Below are 16,495 nucleotides of genomic sequence, written 5' to 3' on the forward strand. Positions count from 1 at the left end.
TGTCGAATGGAGCAATACCCTCTCAAGACACTCAACTACATAGTTATTTGTTCCTGTGTCAAACAGTTTTAAACACTTTCACTGATTCATTTTTCTTCTTTTACTGTAAATTTGCTTTTACCACCTGTTAATTTATCTTATACACAACTACCAGTTCCAAGGCTTTTAGAGGATTCTTCCTTTCCTTTAGAGTAGATTAGTCATTTATCAATTTGCCTCTTTATGAATTACAATTTTGCACCTATTACCTAGTTGGCCACCACATCCCGACCATCACTATCTATAACTGCCATACAATGGATTAAGTGCTTTACTTAAATGAAATCAACACAACCTCACAATTAGTTCTCATAGTTAATATAATTTCCATTTCACAAGTGAAGGTCAAAAACTCTTGCCAACTTTCCAGTTACTTCTGATTTCAAAAACTAAAATATATAATATGTATACACACATATGTGTATATGTTATATGTCTGTTAAGTACATACATATGTTTCTATTATAGTGCACAGCCACAGACAACTTGAACTATCTGGTCACTACTGTATCATTACTTCATCATACACAATGAACTATGCATGGCCTTAATAAAGTCATCAATAAACTAGAATCTTAAATAATTTTACTTTTAAGGAACAACATCATTACAGAGGGGCTGCCTTTTTCAATAGCTAGTATCTGTAATGAGTGTATGAAAATAAGGCAATCTTGCAAAGAACATAAATGCTAATTCAAATTGCCTTTCTACTCTTATATAACTAAGAACTAAATGTTATGAAATCAAAATTGTAAAAAAAGTAATTCTCTAAATGTAACACGTTCCCCCAAATTACAAAAAGTACAAAAATTAGTAATTTAAGAAAACAATGGGGAAAAAAAGAACTTACCAATCTAAAGAAAACTTTGAAAACTGAACTGTGTAACGTGGGACAACACGTCGGACTCTCCGAGGTGACCGTTCTCTCTCTCTCCGAGGAGATCTCTCTCGGGAACGTTTTCTCTGAGGAGATCTTTCTCTGGATCTACGTCTTTCTCTTTCTCTTTCACGACTTAAAGCAAATTTTTCTAAAATTACTTTTTCTAGCATTATCAAAGAGTTCTTTAATGAAGTAAATTTAATATGTATAAGCACATATAGAAACAACATTTCACGGTGTACATTTTTAAATAACTTCTTGAACACTGCGGTAAAATACACACAATATAATAATCTATTTTCATCATTTTGAGGTTTACAGTTCAGTGGCATTAAGTGCATTCATTCACACTGTACAATCATCACCACTATCAAAAGTATCCTTCTAAAAACATACCTTCGGTCATCTTTTCTGTTGGGTACTTGATCCCCTCTGTCATTTCTTCCTGAAAATCTGGATGGTGGATCTAACCTTCGTGCTGGTTGTGGCTGTGAAACTATACGGACAGGAGGCTGCAATAAACCAGCTTTAAAAGATACAGGAAAATATATTTTAACTTATTTAAATGAAGTTTAAAAACATCACTCGGTTAAATTTTATATAGAAAACTTTGGCTTTTAGGTTTTGTGACCCATAAGTGGTAAATGCCAGGGATGATTTGCGTATTTGTATATTTTTAAACTATCATTTAGAAGTGTAAAAACCATTTTTAGCTTAGGGACCACACAAAACCAGGCCACAGACCAAATCCTAGGGCTACAATGTGCCAATCTCTCACCTACAGATATTAAACCAAAGACATTAAAAAACAACAAACCCTTGTTGTTGGCTACACAAGACATGCTAGCTGCACCAGAGTATCATCCAGACATTTTCGACAGAGAAAAACCTTTATAAAAAGAGATCTACGACCATCACTTTGACCAAGTAATCTACCACCTATAATACTGGAAGAATCTGACAACATGTGCCTTCTAGTATGTTGCAGTAAGAATGAGAAAACATCACCTAAAATGTGCCAAATGCCTTTAGACTTAACTTTTACTTTATAGTTTATATGGCAGAAAGAGGAACAAGGTGAAAATACAAGGAATCCACACAATCCAGAATATAACATTATAAAAGAATTTGCAAGTCAACTAGACCATTTTTTAAAAAGTCAATGCTATAAAGGAAGAAAGAAAAAATGGAAAACTATTTTGGAATAAAAAGACTAAAGAAACACTGTTGTTGCTACTGTTTAGTTACTCTTTTGCAACTCCACGGATTATAGCCTGCCAGGCTCCTTTATCCATGGGATTTTCCAGGCAAGAATACTGGAGTGGGTTGCCATTTCCTTCTATAGGGAATCTTTCCGATTCAGGGATCGAACCTGCTGTCTCCTGCATTGCAGGAGGATTCTTTAATTACTGAGCCACCTGGGAAGCCCAAAGTAACATAACCAGATACAACACACGAAACTTAACTGCCTTTTCATTCAGGAAACAAAAAAAACAACCTTTTTAAAAGGTATCTGGGGACAACTGGGGGTGTCTAAATATAAAGAATTTAAACACTTTTTCTTAGAAGTGACAATACATTGTGGTAATAACAGAAAAGATTTCTTTTTAAGGAAGGGCACACTTACGTAAATGGGTGAAATGTCAAAATGCCTACGTCATGAACATTCATTGCAGTGTTTTCAGAAAACAAAAACTAGAAACAGTACATTTACCAAAGAAAAACATAAACTGTATAATATTCATACAATGGAACATTATGCAATAATGAAAACAAAGAAATTAGAGCCACATGAAACAAGTAAGTATGAAAAACTTTAAAAGATAATCAACAAAATTCTTATAAAAAAGATTATATAGACAGAATCACCTGTAAAATTCAACAACAGGCAAGGCTGAAGTATATTATGACCATATATACTTAGAGTAAAACTGTTAAAAAAGAAAAGGAGTTAACTAATAATGTACTTTTTTACCCAAGTAATGATTACATGGGTGTTTATTTAATAATATTTAACTGCAATCAGTTTTATAAATGTTATGTTTGTGCCAATTTACGATAAAACAGAAAATGCCACAATTACATTAAAAAAAATACCAATTAAGTAGACTTCTGCAAAAGTTAAGACTATCACTATACAAGTAGAAATTCTCTACAAAAGATATTTAACTTTCTTTTTAGGTATTCTGCTAGTCTCTGCTTTTTTCTGTAATTAATAGCATACCCTCGTTATTTTAATAACTGAACAGCTATGTTTTTGTCTGTAATACCTTTCTGCTGTGGCTGCTGTAATAAGGGCTGAGGCTGAGTCTGCAACAGTGGTGTAATAGAAGCTGCTGAAATCTGTGCCTGCAGCAGTGACTGGGGCTGGGGCTGAGCCTGAACACCAAATGTTGTCTGTGGTGCAATTGGCTGAAGTACAGCAGGAGGAGTCTTCAGTAAAGGTTGAGTTTGGGATTGATTCTTAACAAAAAGAAATAACATTTTAAAAAACAGAGAAAAGTCTTTGTAAATTGGAAGACTCAATCACCGAGTTTTTATAATACCTAATACTATTTTATATACCTGATTTGGTAGTGTTTGAATTCTTTGTGCATTCCATTTAAAAGGCATATTGGGATTATATGTAGCTTCAACCAATACTCTGTCACCCACTTGGGGGGTTTTCCCTTTGACAGCACTGAAAAAAAAAATTAAGTTAAATACAAACACTAAATTAGAAGAAATTCTTCCAAAAAAGATTTATATGTTAATACTAAACACTGTAAAGTACACCAGAAATAGGAAGCCTGAAAATCTCTTTTAAAAAGTAGATACACCTCTGAGACTTAAGCAGAAAAATAAAGAAAACAGGAGACCCACTTAAACAGAAAAATCTTACATGGTAATTAAACTTAATATTTCAAAGTACTTCTAAGGAAGTTAATTAGAAATACATTTGAAATAGCAAATGAAATACATATTTCCTGTAACCACACTACATGAACAAAATACTATTTCAAATCCATTAGTTTATCAATCATTTAATCCTATTATTTTTTCAACTAAGTGACGTGAAAGTGAAGTCAGTCAGTCATGTCTGACTCTTTGCGACCCCATGGAATGTAGCCCACAAGGCTCCTCCATCCAATGGGATTTTCTAGGCAAGAATATTGGAGTGGGTTGCCATTTTCTTCTCCAGGGGACCTTCCCAACCCAGGGATGAACCTGGGTCTCCTGCATTGCAGGCAGACGCTTTACCGTCTGAGCCACCAGGGAAGCTAAAACATTTTACATATATATTATCATTAGGTCAAACAGAAGATTAAATTTTAAAAAGTATATGACTATTTTAATCTTAAACCTTACTGTAAGTCTGTTCATTAATAGCTAGAAATGTAAACTCACCCCTATAGAACTTTTATGAAGAATTCACAATGACTAGAGTGTTCAATAATCAAAAGATCTCTTTCACCACATTCTCCATCAAAAAACGTCACAGGCACAGGTTGAATTATTAAAGCAGAAAATTACAGCTAAACCACAATTCCATGCCACAGTTAAGTAGGTGTCTTATCAAAATACTTAATGCTAAATACAAGCAGCCATCTGCCAACAACTAGTTAAGTTTACCTAAGCTGAAAGAATACATCTTCATCCACAAATCCAAATGTATCGTGTAGTTTTGTGACTGCCCCTGTAAAAACACGCTGTTTCTGAGGTTGTGTTTGTTGCTGACTGGACCTTGGTGTTGGATATGATACAGTTATCTGAGCTGCAGGTTGAGGAGTTGACAAGCTAAGGCTTGTAGGCAGTCCAACAGCTGGCTATAAAACAAAATCAACATCAAATTAAGGTAAGGATTACAAGTAGTCTAGAAAAACTGACTACTTAAAACTAACTCAAAATTCTAAAAACAATTTAATACATAGGTACACCTTGAAGATGCAACTCAAGTCTGAAAAAAAAATTTTTTTTAATCAATTTCATGACTAAGTTCCCTCAGATGAATGCTTTTACAGGGATGTTTCAAGGGAAAAAAGCCACCATAGTGTAATGAGTTTTAAAAAGCACTGCATATTCTAGCCCTCTCTTAGAAATTCAAAATCCATAATAGTATAACAAAGACTCAGGAAAGTCCTAGATAAGTGAAATGAGGCAGAGACAGAAATACGATTATGTATGATCTCACTTTTATACACGGAATCTAGAAAAACCAAAGAACTCAGATTGGTAGCTGCCAGAGGCGAGTCTGCTGCGGCAAACGAACCGTAACTATGGTTAACAATACTGTATCATACATTTGAAACTTGTTAAGAGAGTAGATTTTGAAAGTTCTCATCACAAGAAAAAGAAAAATTCCCTTCTGTGAGGTGACACATGTTAACTGATTGTGAAGATCATCCCACTATACATATATAATGGTATTAAATCATGCTGTACACCTTACACTAATACAATGTCCTATGTCAATTAGAACTCAATAAAACTTGAGGGAAAAGGTAACAGTTTCATTGGTCTTTTCTGGCATAATCAAGCATGAATAACAACATATTATTGAAATTTCTGTATATAAACAAAAATAAAAGCATTAAAAAGAAAGGAATAATCATGATTCGACTCAAATTGCATAATTCGTTTTACACTTTCCCAATAAAGCAAGTCTCCACGTTCTACAATTGAAAAAAATAAAAGGTGAGTCCCGTTCTATAATTAGTAAAGGAACTCAGCATCTCTTAAAACTACAACCACAAAATTCTCATGACATTTCTTTAACATCCTAAGAGTTCTTTTTCTTTCGAAACTGTGCCATGCAGTTTGTGGGACTGTATAGTTCTTCAAACAAGGATCAAAACCTGAGCTCTCAACAGTGAAAGCAGAGAGTCCTAACCACTGGACAAAGAGAATTCCTGGTTTTTGCACTTCTAAAGAATTATATACAAGGAAAAGGAAATATGGGTACACTTTGGGAAATGCTATTCTAAGAAAAGGCTTCCTTGGTGGCTCAAACGGTAAAAAAATCCACCTGCAATGCTGGAGACCTGGGTTCGATCCCTGGGTTGGGAAGATTCCCCGGAGAAGGGTATCGCAATCTACTCCAGTATTCTTGCCTAGAGAATCCACACGGACAGAGGAGACTGGTGGGCTACAGTCCCTGGGGTCACAAAAAGTCAGACACAACTGAGCAAGTAAGCACAGCATTCTAAGAAGCTAACTTTTATACCTTTTCTATTTAGTCTGGAAATCCTACTACTGAAAACCAAAAATAGGACATATGTGTTAATCAATTTTAGTTGTGTTTTCCTTTTTTTGACCACACTGCAGGGCATGTGGGATCTTAGTTCCCAGACCAGGAATCAAACTCGTAACCTCTGAAGTAGAAGCTCAGCTTAACCATTGGACCACCAGGGAAGTCTTATGATTTTTATACAACTTACTAGCCAAAGATGGTTTTTAAATTTTTTATTTCTTTCAAAACTGTGCCATGCAGTTTATAGGATTATAGTTTCTCAAACACAGATCAAAACCTGAGCTCTCAACAGTGAAAGCATGGAGTCCTAATCACTGGACAAAGGGAATTCCTGGTTTTTGCACTTTTAAAGAAAAATATAAAAAGAAAAAAAATATGCAACATAGACTGTAAGTGGTCCACAAAGCCTAAAGTAGCATTATATATCAAAAGTTCACAAAATTTTTAATGCTGCTAAAAATTTAAGTTGATAATGCATTACAATAACTTTTCTATAATAAAGTAAAATGAAAAGATATAATATATTCAAAAAAAATCCCTAAAAATTTAAGCTACAAAGAAAATGTAAAAGCCAAAAAATCAGTATTAAGTTTAAAATAAGGCCTCATATTTATTCAAACTAGATCACAGTAGGATCAGCAATCAAACAGCATAAAAGAAAAAGCAAAACAATGCTTTATTCAACATTATATTGCTAAACTATTCTGTGAGTCCAACAAATATTCATTTTTAAATGCTGAAGGAAAACCCACTACTCTACTCTGCATTCAGATATTCAAAAGAAATAAAGTAATGCCAAACTAACCTGTGTTAAAAGGGTCTGCTGAGGTTGCTGTAACTAAAAATAAAACAAAAAACCAAACAAAAACAGGAAAGAAAAAAAGATAAGGATCAATTGGAATTGCTGCTTCACAGATGCTTTACAAAAGGAAAAATTTCTATTAAATGATAGCTTTATTTATAACTAAGAAACAGATAAAAAAAGTAACAGAAGTCATTAGGGTAAGGTTTCCTACAAGTATCTGTAACAACTGCAGAAGACCTTAAATATAACTAACTCATTCAATAAGGATCAAGGGATTATTTTTGCTATTTCATAGGAATAACACCCAGAAAAAAACCCACAAGTCCCTAGTGGGGAAAACCTCCTGTTCTGCCCCACATTGATTACCATGCTACAGAAATGATTCAATATCATCAGTGTGCTATCTATATCAAAAATATTACTGGCTAGATGTCTAGTTAATATATATATATAAAACACCATAAAATGAGAAGCACTTCTTCACAGTCAGATTTGCCAAAGATAAAGGACCACATATTCTGACATAGTTTTCATGGCAATAACAAAGTATAACATTATCAGAAAGCAAAAGGAATTGGTGGGAAGGGAGAAATGTTAAATATTTCTTCTGTGGAAGAGAAGTAACTTTATGAAGTCTCAGCACTGTGTTTTTTATTCACTATCAGGAGGGTCTCCAAAGAAATACTTATCCTTGGTGCTCCTTCTCCCTGTCATCTTTCAACATTCTTAATAAGCTGCCCAGCCTGGAGGTGTCTTATCATGCTCTAGTGCCCCAACAGTACTAAAGAGTATATAGCTAGAAGAGCAGGCATCTCCTGATGATGCTTAATAACTTTGAGGAAAAGGTTTTTTTTCCTACTGGATAGGTAAGCAGTCTGAGGAAGGTATGGGCATCATTTCTGAGTTGCAGATATCCTGAGCAGGGTAAGATTTGGGCTTAAGTAAGATTTCTCTTGGGACATCATTAACGTTTATTAGCTTCTAACTAGTGTTTGAAGCCCAGTGGTAGAATCTGAAGATCTCAGTTCTTCTGTTCATGACTTTTTACTCACTGTGACTAATAAACTTCCCAATAAATCCTTACTAGACTTAAAAAGCTAGGATACAACAATCCATATGACATTTTAACTCAAAACAGTATAAACGTTAAATCTATCAAATTTCTTTTTCTGAAAGTTAAGAATGGATGAGTAATGGCAGTTTTTAGGGCAAAAACATTTGAGTATTGCCATTTTGATGTGGCTCAAAACAACACATAGGCTTTGATAATGTATTTCCTAACAGTACTAAAGTAAGTCTAAAGGTAGACTTTCTACTTTGCTTGCTATGTTTCTCCTTGGGTTCTGTTTTTCTTACCATCACAGACATAATAACCCTTGAAGATGATGATTAGAGTATGAGCTTGGGGAAAAGGAGCCAAAGAAACTTATTAGTCCAAGTAAGGAGCTTTCAAACTGTTCAACTGTGCTCTGGGAATAGGGAAACTACAACGGGAGGCTTCCTCCCATTTTTAACACTATTTTTATATTTTACATACTGGATTTCAATACACAATTTGATTAGGGGGAAAAAATGTAGGGCTCCATTGCTTTAAACAAATAAAGGCTGAAAGTCAATGGTCTGTCTAGGGTTTAGGCTTTAAATGGGAAAAAGGAGCTTTTCATTTTGACATGTAGTCTAGTATGGGACAGAAGGCCTGAAGGTTTCAAACAAGAGTATTGGGCCAAAGATTCATTTAGAGTGATCCTTTCCAGATTATCTTCTACATGTTTTCATAAAAACATGTGACAAAGACTGGCTGCTGGTTTAGGATTTGAGTTTTCAGGACCTCTCTCCTACCTTCCTCTCCCTTGGAGACATTTCTTTATACCTACCACATTTCTTCCACTCCAAAAGAATTCAAATCACACGTTAGTTAAGGTTACTGAGGGGAACCAAAATCTATATTAAGTTTAGTCAGAAAAATGACTTTTTTAAAATCAGTTTTTAACATGGAAAATATAAACTAACCTGTTGCTGCACACTATACAAGGCCTGCTGAGGTTGTGAATATTGCTGGAAAAAAGATTTTTTAAAGAAAAAAAAAAGGATATTAGTTTTAGTCATTCTCAAAAAGCAATATACACACATACATTCAAATACGTAATAAGCATTACACTAAAAAGGAATTTTCTAAACAGCTACACTTCACCTAAAATAAAATAGTGATTATTTATACATTCGGATTCGTCAAGAATAAAATTTTATTCAAATAACTAAGATATAAGGACTTTAGAATTTTGACTCTGCAGCTACACTTCTGTTATGTCCTGGGCATAAATAATTCTTATCATCAGAAAAAAATAAGCATAATGCAACTCCACAATTACTCATTCCTTAAAATGTACAGGTACCTACCCTTGGCTACTCAGATTTGAAGTTTTCTAAGTCACATTTTAAAACCTAAACATTCACCTGTTGCAATGCAGCTGCTGCAGCTGCGGCTTGTTGCTGCAATGCTGCAGTTTGAGTTAACTGATAGTTTGCTGGGGTTTGTGTAGTAAGGCCTGCTGCTGCCAAGGCAGTTTGCTGTGTATAAATGGTAGGAGATGCTCCAAGGAGAGATGGCTGCTGAACACCCAATGCAGCTAAAATGAGATTAAAAAAGGGGGGAAAGAAAAAAAAAAATCAAGATTATTTGAATCCTTTCCAGGAATTTTCAGTAAGTGCTTAGTTGTGCATTACAGTCTGCCACTACTTAGTGAAGGAAAAAAAAAACTAAAGAAAAACTTCAGTAATGCCTCACCTCAGATTCCAATGGCTTTAAATATTTGTTCAAGTCATGATAAATACAAGAAAAGCTTAATCTATAAAATTAAACTACAGAATGAACCCAACCAGCCTTAACTAGACCAAGAGGCTAAAGTACCCTCAAGAAATATTTTCAAAAAGAGCAAAAAATATATTATTTTACTCATCTAGAATGTATTGTTTTACCTTCAAGCAGATTAGAATCAAACATTAAGGATAGTATTGCTGGAAGTGATCCACCATTAAAACATCCTACTATCAAGGATGTATTTCTTGTACTTCAACTCTGTATTAAAAAACTATAAAACTAGCAAACAGATGATAGGAACAGTTTAAATACAAAGCTAAACTGCAGTCTAGCACTGCCCTTCCCAAAACTGTATCTCCTAGAATGATGACTAGCTCCTCAGGACATTAAGTTTGTAAAAAAGGGGTCCAAGGTTTTAAAAGTTAGCGCAACAGCAAATTAAGTATGTATTTTTACTGCAAGAATCCTCAGAACATTTAATATGCCACTAAGCACTGTGAATCTCAAAAGAGGTCACCATAAAACAGTATTTGCTCATGCAACACTTTCTTTTCCAAAGCATCTTGCTTGTATCTTAGAGTAACCTGAAAAAAACTGCTGCTCAACAGCTATTAGTTAATAACCGTACAGAAAGAACAATAGGAACAGGAACAGAATAGAGACCATTTATGAATTAACCAAAGCACCTAGTCTAGAATCTACCAGAGAATCTTTCGAAGTGTGAAGTTCATCATCAATCTTGTTTAAGAGTCCAGATTAATTCTACTTAAAAATAAAGCAAACGAACAAAGTGAGGCAAAAACAAGCAAATCCCAGAAATCATGTTTTGAATTCATATAAATTACACATTACTCCCTGATAAAACATGATTTTTAAAAATTAAAAAAGAATGAAGGGGAAAAAAAAGATTCTAAGGTGGGGGAAAAAAACCTACTGGATGTCCTGAATACACAATCCTAAACCCTTACAACATTAATATTTTATTCTCTTTGTTTTTAAGATAAGTCAGATGCCACAGATGGGTAAAAAGGAGAAACCAAGACCAACAAAATTAAAGAGAAGTGGGGAATGTCTTAACACCAATGCAAATTCAAAATGAGGTTAACTGCACTGAGAATGGAAAAAAACGTACAAAACTACAGCACAGGTTCTAACCGGTAGATCCTGTTAACTTCTGGAACTGTACATAAAATTACAGATAAGAAAGTTTAAAGTTTTCATCAGTTTTTCAAAAGGGTAAGAAACCCCAACAAGCTTAAGAACCACTTCTCTAAGATAACAAAAGCAAAATTTTCACGTAAACACAAGACAGGTAAAGAACAAAGGAAAAATTAAAAATTAAATTCAATGTTCTGCATTTGACAAAACTAACCTCTTGTGATTCAAATCATGCCTGCATCTCCTTCCCCTACGTGAGCTCTGACCTCTGATCTGGTGTTTCACTCTGCTAGTACCAATTTCCAGAACACTGGAAAGTATCAATAGCCGTCACAGTAAAAGGGCTCACAGCCAGTATCTCACAAACAGCTCTTTTTTCTACAGCTTTTCTAGGTGTTCTAGACTCTGACAACATATTAAGTAGCCCAGCATTAAGTAGGTGGGCTGACAGCTGATATCCGGAATCTCTTTTCCACTGTTGACAGTCAATGTGAGGAATTAGAAACTACAATGCAGACTGACAGGTACCGAAAGGCTCAAATGCGAGGAGAAATTAATGGGAAGGAAATTTACATTCTAGTAGTTGCTGCACACTACTAGATACTTAATTCAAACGTTGTGAAATCATTGTGCATAGGTTGTGGCTTTTATATGTCTATATAATATAGCTCTTTCAAAAATCATTTGAGATTTTAAGCTCAATAAAGTACATTTCATTAAAATTTATTAATGCTCCTCTTTTTTGTAGCTAGATCTAAGAAGCTATCCTTGAATATTTGTATACAGCATTCTCTACTCTTCTGAACTGAGTAAAATCAGTATTCTGCATGATAATTCTATAGCTTGCAAAGAACAAAGGCATGAATCTCTGAATCCGTAAGTGGCCTAACACTTATCAGTTGGAGATATTTTTTCCAATTATCCACATTGGAACAGTCTGTTCATTTATCTGTACCTGATTCAATATGACTGTTGAAGGTCTTGTGACACATCTGAAACAGATACACTTATAACCATGTATCAATACTTGCACCGACCTATGAAATAAGCCCTAAATCACCACAGGTTCAGTTCAGTTCAGTTCAGTCACTCAGTCGTGTCCGACTCTTTGCGACCCCATGAATTGCAACATGCCAGGCCTCCCTGTCCATCACCAACTCCCGGAGTTCACTCAGACTCACATCCATCGAGTCTGTGATGCCATCTCAGCCATCTCATCCTCTGTCGTCCCCTTCTCCTCCTGCTCCCAATCCCTCCCAGCATCAGACTCTTTTCCAATGAGTCAACTCTTCGCATGAGGTGGCCAAAGTACTGGAGTTTCAGCTTTAACATCATTCCTTCCAAAGAAATCCCAAGGCTGATCTCCTTCAGAATGGACTGGTTGGATCTCCTTGCCGTCCAAGGGACTCTCAAGAGTCTTCTCCAACACCACAGTTCAAAAGCATCAATTCTTTGGTGCTCAGCCTTCTTCATAGTCTAACTCTCACATCCATACATGACCACAGGAAAAACCATAGCCTTGACTAGACGGACCTTAGTCGGCAAAGTAATGTCTCTGTTTTTGAATATACTATCTAGGATGGTCATAACTTTTCTTCCAAGGAGTAAGCGTCTTTTAATTTCATGGCTGCAGTCACCATCTGCAGTGATTTTGGAGCCCCAAAAATAAAGTCTGACACTGTTTCCACTGTTTCCCCATCTATTTCCCAGGAAGTGATGGGACCAGAGGTTACCATAGGTTAATAACAAGGACAAATGTAAAATATATTATTTTTTTTAATGTAAAACAGTTTCATACGACTGAAGTATTCATTTTATGACATACCAGTAGTTATCATATACTGAATACCAGGGAACACACCATTAAAACACGTAAGAGAAACCTGTCCTGTTTGCTGTCCCTTCATCTTATCAAACTCACAAATTTAAAAATTCTCATTATCTTTATACCTATCTTTACTAAGATGAGTCACCCTTCTGAAATAGTAAAGTTCAAAACTTCATATATGAATATACATAAACAATCACTTTGCTATACATCTGAAACAAACACAACACTGTACATTAACTACACGTCAATTTAAAAAATAACTTAGAAGTAACCTTAGGCCAAAAAAACCCAAAAAACCTTTAATAAACTGCATTAAAGAAACAAAACTTCAAACTGATCCAAGAACTTCATTTTCTTTCACCTTCTGCAAAATTATTTAAGGCACTGGTCAAGCAATGCTTTATCCTTTGAAATTACCATATATCAATGTATGTTCAAAAGCGATCTTACACCTTATAGAGAGAAAAAGAAATGTGGGAGAAGACATGGAAGATTCTCCTTATAACTTGTGGATTTACTAAAACAATATAAACCCAAATTTTAAATCAAGTGAACAAGTCTGCTAAATGCCATCTTCAACTCAACATCCTTTCTAAGAAGTGATCCTCACAGAAATCAAAAACCTTTTTGATGTCTCCATGCAGATACTCATTGGTCGATGTATTGCTGTTGCTTTTGAGACTCTATTCTAAGCCTATAACGTACGCAAGTAACTGGAAATATTCATTAACTTTTTTCCCCTTCATTATCTTTTAAGAATTAGAAGGCATTAAGAATAAGAAATTAAGACAGTGAAAGGTACAAACTTCCAGTTATAAATAAGCCATAAGCATATTTAAAAACGTGAGACATAAAATAGTATTTTAAATATAACATATTCTAAATGTTGTAATCTTCTATACTAATCACATTTTCAATAAGCAGCCACCAGCCATACATGTCTATTTCAATTTAAATTAGGGAAAATTAAACAAAATGAGAAATTCAGTCTCTCAGTAACATTAACCACATTTCAAGGAGCAAGGGCTCAACAGCTACATGTGGTTAGTGGCCACTATGTTACATAACGAAGACACAGAATATATCCATCATCACAGAACAACCCTCAGGAAGTTAAAGACACTGTCTGTAATGTCACATGATTTCTTCCATCCTTGAATGACTTTGAAATTTAGTTTTCAACTCCGTTTCTTTCAGTGAGTTTTCTATTACCCAAAGTTAGTACTCTAACTTTCAAAGTCACTTCCAAAACATTTTCAGCTGTAAGAGACCAAAATTATTTCCCAGATCATAAAACAAATAGTTCAAGGAAAGTCACTAATGTATAAATATGAGTTGCCCACTCAATTTAGGATAGAAGGATGGAGTACTCACTGGTGTGTAGCTTACAGTATGTTAATAAAAATACTCACTGGATGAGAGCACAAGTCATGCTCAGAGACAAGGGAAAAAAACATACTAATGAGTGTAACATTTTATGTACATTTTTTTTTACTCTTAGAACAATGTTTTAGAGACAATTTCCTATTACATAGCATTAGCAGTGTTTAAAAAGGGCTAGCTCACACCAGCAGCAATCTTCCCTTTTTTTCAGGGGGTGCGGAGAAGGCATGCTGGCTTGTAGAATCTTAGGTCCCCAGCCAGGGATCAAACCAGGGACTGAAATCACTGAGTTCTAACCACTGGACAGCCAGGGAATTCCTGCAATCTTCTATTTCTACCAAATGAGTTGGATATATCCAACTCTATCAAGAGATAACTAATGTAAGTATACATAGCACATCAGCCATTATTTGTTTGAAAAAGACCATTAATCTTGCAATTTAACAATGTGAGCTCCTGACTCAAGAGATGGGGATTTTAAGACAACCAATGGGCCAGATTAAAAAGGAAGAAAAAATGAGGTCATATTTATGACAACATCCTAAGTGTTTATTAACAGATGAATGGATAAAGATGTGTGGTACACATATATACACAACAGAATATTACTTAGCCATAAAAAAAACCAAAATCTTGCCACTTCAGCAATATGGATGGACTTGAAAGGTATTATGCCAAGTGGAAAAAAAGGCAGAAGAAAAAATGCTGTATATCACATACATGTGGAATCTAAAAACTAAAACAAACTAGTGAATGTAACAAAAAAGCAGAGTCACAGATACAGAGACTAGTATCTAGTTCTGAGGAGAGGGAGGGAGGGGCAAGACAGGGTCCGGGAGTGGGAGATGCAACTACTGGGTGTAAGATAACACTACAGGACAAGAAATAAAGTCAGTATTTTGAAGTAACTTTAAATGGAGTGTGATCTTAATAAAATTTGTATTAGGGGACTTCCTGGGGGTCCAGTAGTCAAGACTCATGATTCCAATGCATGGGTTCAATTCCAGGTTGGGGAACAAACATCCCACAAGCTGTGTGGCACAGCATAAATAAATAGTTTGTATAAAAAAATGTGTTTAAGTACAGTCACATTTAAAACAAGTGTATTAGCTTCACTTGTTAGAGCATCACATAATCACCATGACTTTAACTCCTGAACTAGTTCATTTCTTTGTCTATAGCCAGAATGTCATCACCTTACAAATGGTAAAAGAAATGGGTGAGAAAATATGTCCTGGAATTGGCTAAATCCCCCAAAACATCTTAATACTGTTGCAATTATATACATATACCATGCAAATACTTTGAGTCAAATAGTTTACCAGGCTCCTCAGTCCATGGAATTTTCCAGGCAAGAGTACTGGAGTGGGTTGCCATTTCCTTCTCCAGGGGATCTTCCCAATCCAGGGATTGAACTCAGGTCTCCTGCACTGCAGGCAGACACCTTACCGTATGAGCCACCAGGGAAGCTCAAGATACTCCTATATCACTATAATTTAGCTAAAGGATATTTAAAGATTCAATCAGTGACTTACCAGCTATCCCTCTCAATGTCCCTTTACACAACAGAAACTGTTTAACTTTCAAACCTGAAAGCTCTGGTCCCAGTTATAACTGTCACTGAATATATAACACAGCACTTCATCTATGAAATGGAAAAATAGGGTAAATTTTAAAGACAAGAGTAAATATTAAAAAACAAGTATTTCAGTATAGGAAATTTAGAAAGGCGGCTGGAAATACAGACCCTAAATATCATCTCAAGAGTTTGAGCTGTAGTCTAAAGTTCTTGAAGACAGTTTTGAGGATGAATCCGTCTAGTCAACGCTATGGTTTTTCCAGTGGTCATGTATGGATGTGAGAGTTGGACTATAAAGAAAGCTGAGCATCGAAGAATTGATGCTTTTGAACTGTGGTATTGGAGAAGACTCTTGAGAGTCCCTTGGACTGCAAGGATATCCAACCAGTCCATCCTAAAGGACATCAGTCCTGGGTGTTCATTGGAAGGACTAAGGTTGAAGCTAAAAACTCCAATACTTTGGCCACCTGATGCGAAGAGCTGACTCACTTGAAAGACCCTGATGCTGGGAAAGATTGAGGGCAAGAGGAGAAGGGACAACACAGGATGAGATGGTTGGATGTCATCACCGACTCAATGGACATGGGTCTGGGTGGATTCCGTGAGTTGCTGATGGACAGGGAGGCCTGGCGTGCTGTGGTTCATGGGGTCGCAAAGAGTCCGACACGACTGAACGACTGAACTGAACTGAAAAGAACAGAATAATGGAAGAAGCAATGAACCTAACAATAGACTCTTCTGTGACTTTCTCTTGATAAACTTCATCACTTTT

At 35.4% G+C, this 16,495-nt stretch overlaps 1 protein-coding gene across 3 annotated transcripts in view; it reads right to left on the reverse strand.

Annotated features, from left to right (window-relative positions):
- Positions 1 to 16,495, reverse strand: part of CCAR1 (cell division cycle and apoptosis regulator 1) — a 46,318-nt gene that overhangs the window by 24,486 nt on the left and 5,337 nt on the right. For all 3 annotated transcript variants that reach the window (XM_040242220.1, XM_040242221.1, XM_040242222.1), the window contains exons 3-10: positions 9,409 to 9,581; positions 8,965 to 9,009; positions 6,955 to 6,987; positions 4,532 to 4,725; positions 3,485 to 3,599; positions 3,190 to 3,382; positions 1,316 to 1,445; positions 890 to 1,051 (exon numbers count right to left, since the gene is read on the reverse strand). In XM_040242220.1, coding sequence (XP_040098154.1) covers positions 890 to 1,051; positions 1,316 to 1,445; positions 3,190 to 3,382; positions 3,485 to 3,599; positions 4,532 to 4,725; positions 6,955 to 6,987; positions 8,965 to 9,009; positions 9,409 to 9,581 — 1,045 coding nt within the window. The remainder of the gene's footprint in view (positions 1 to 889; positions 1,052 to 1,315; positions 1,446 to 3,189; positions 3,383 to 3,484; positions 3,600 to 4,531; positions 4,726 to 6,954; positions 6,988 to 8,964; positions 9,010 to 9,408; positions 9,582 to 16,495) is intronic.

The sequence above is a fragment of the Oryx dammah genome, unplaced genomic scaffold (genome assembly GCF_014754425.2).
Source record: "Oryx dammah isolate SB20612 unplaced genomic scaffold, SCBI_Odam_1.1 HiC_scaffold_6, whole genome shotgun sequence".
Classification (NCBI taxonomy): domain Eukaryota; kingdom Metazoa; phylum Chordata; class Mammalia; order Artiodactyla; family Bovidae; genus Oryx; species Oryx dammah.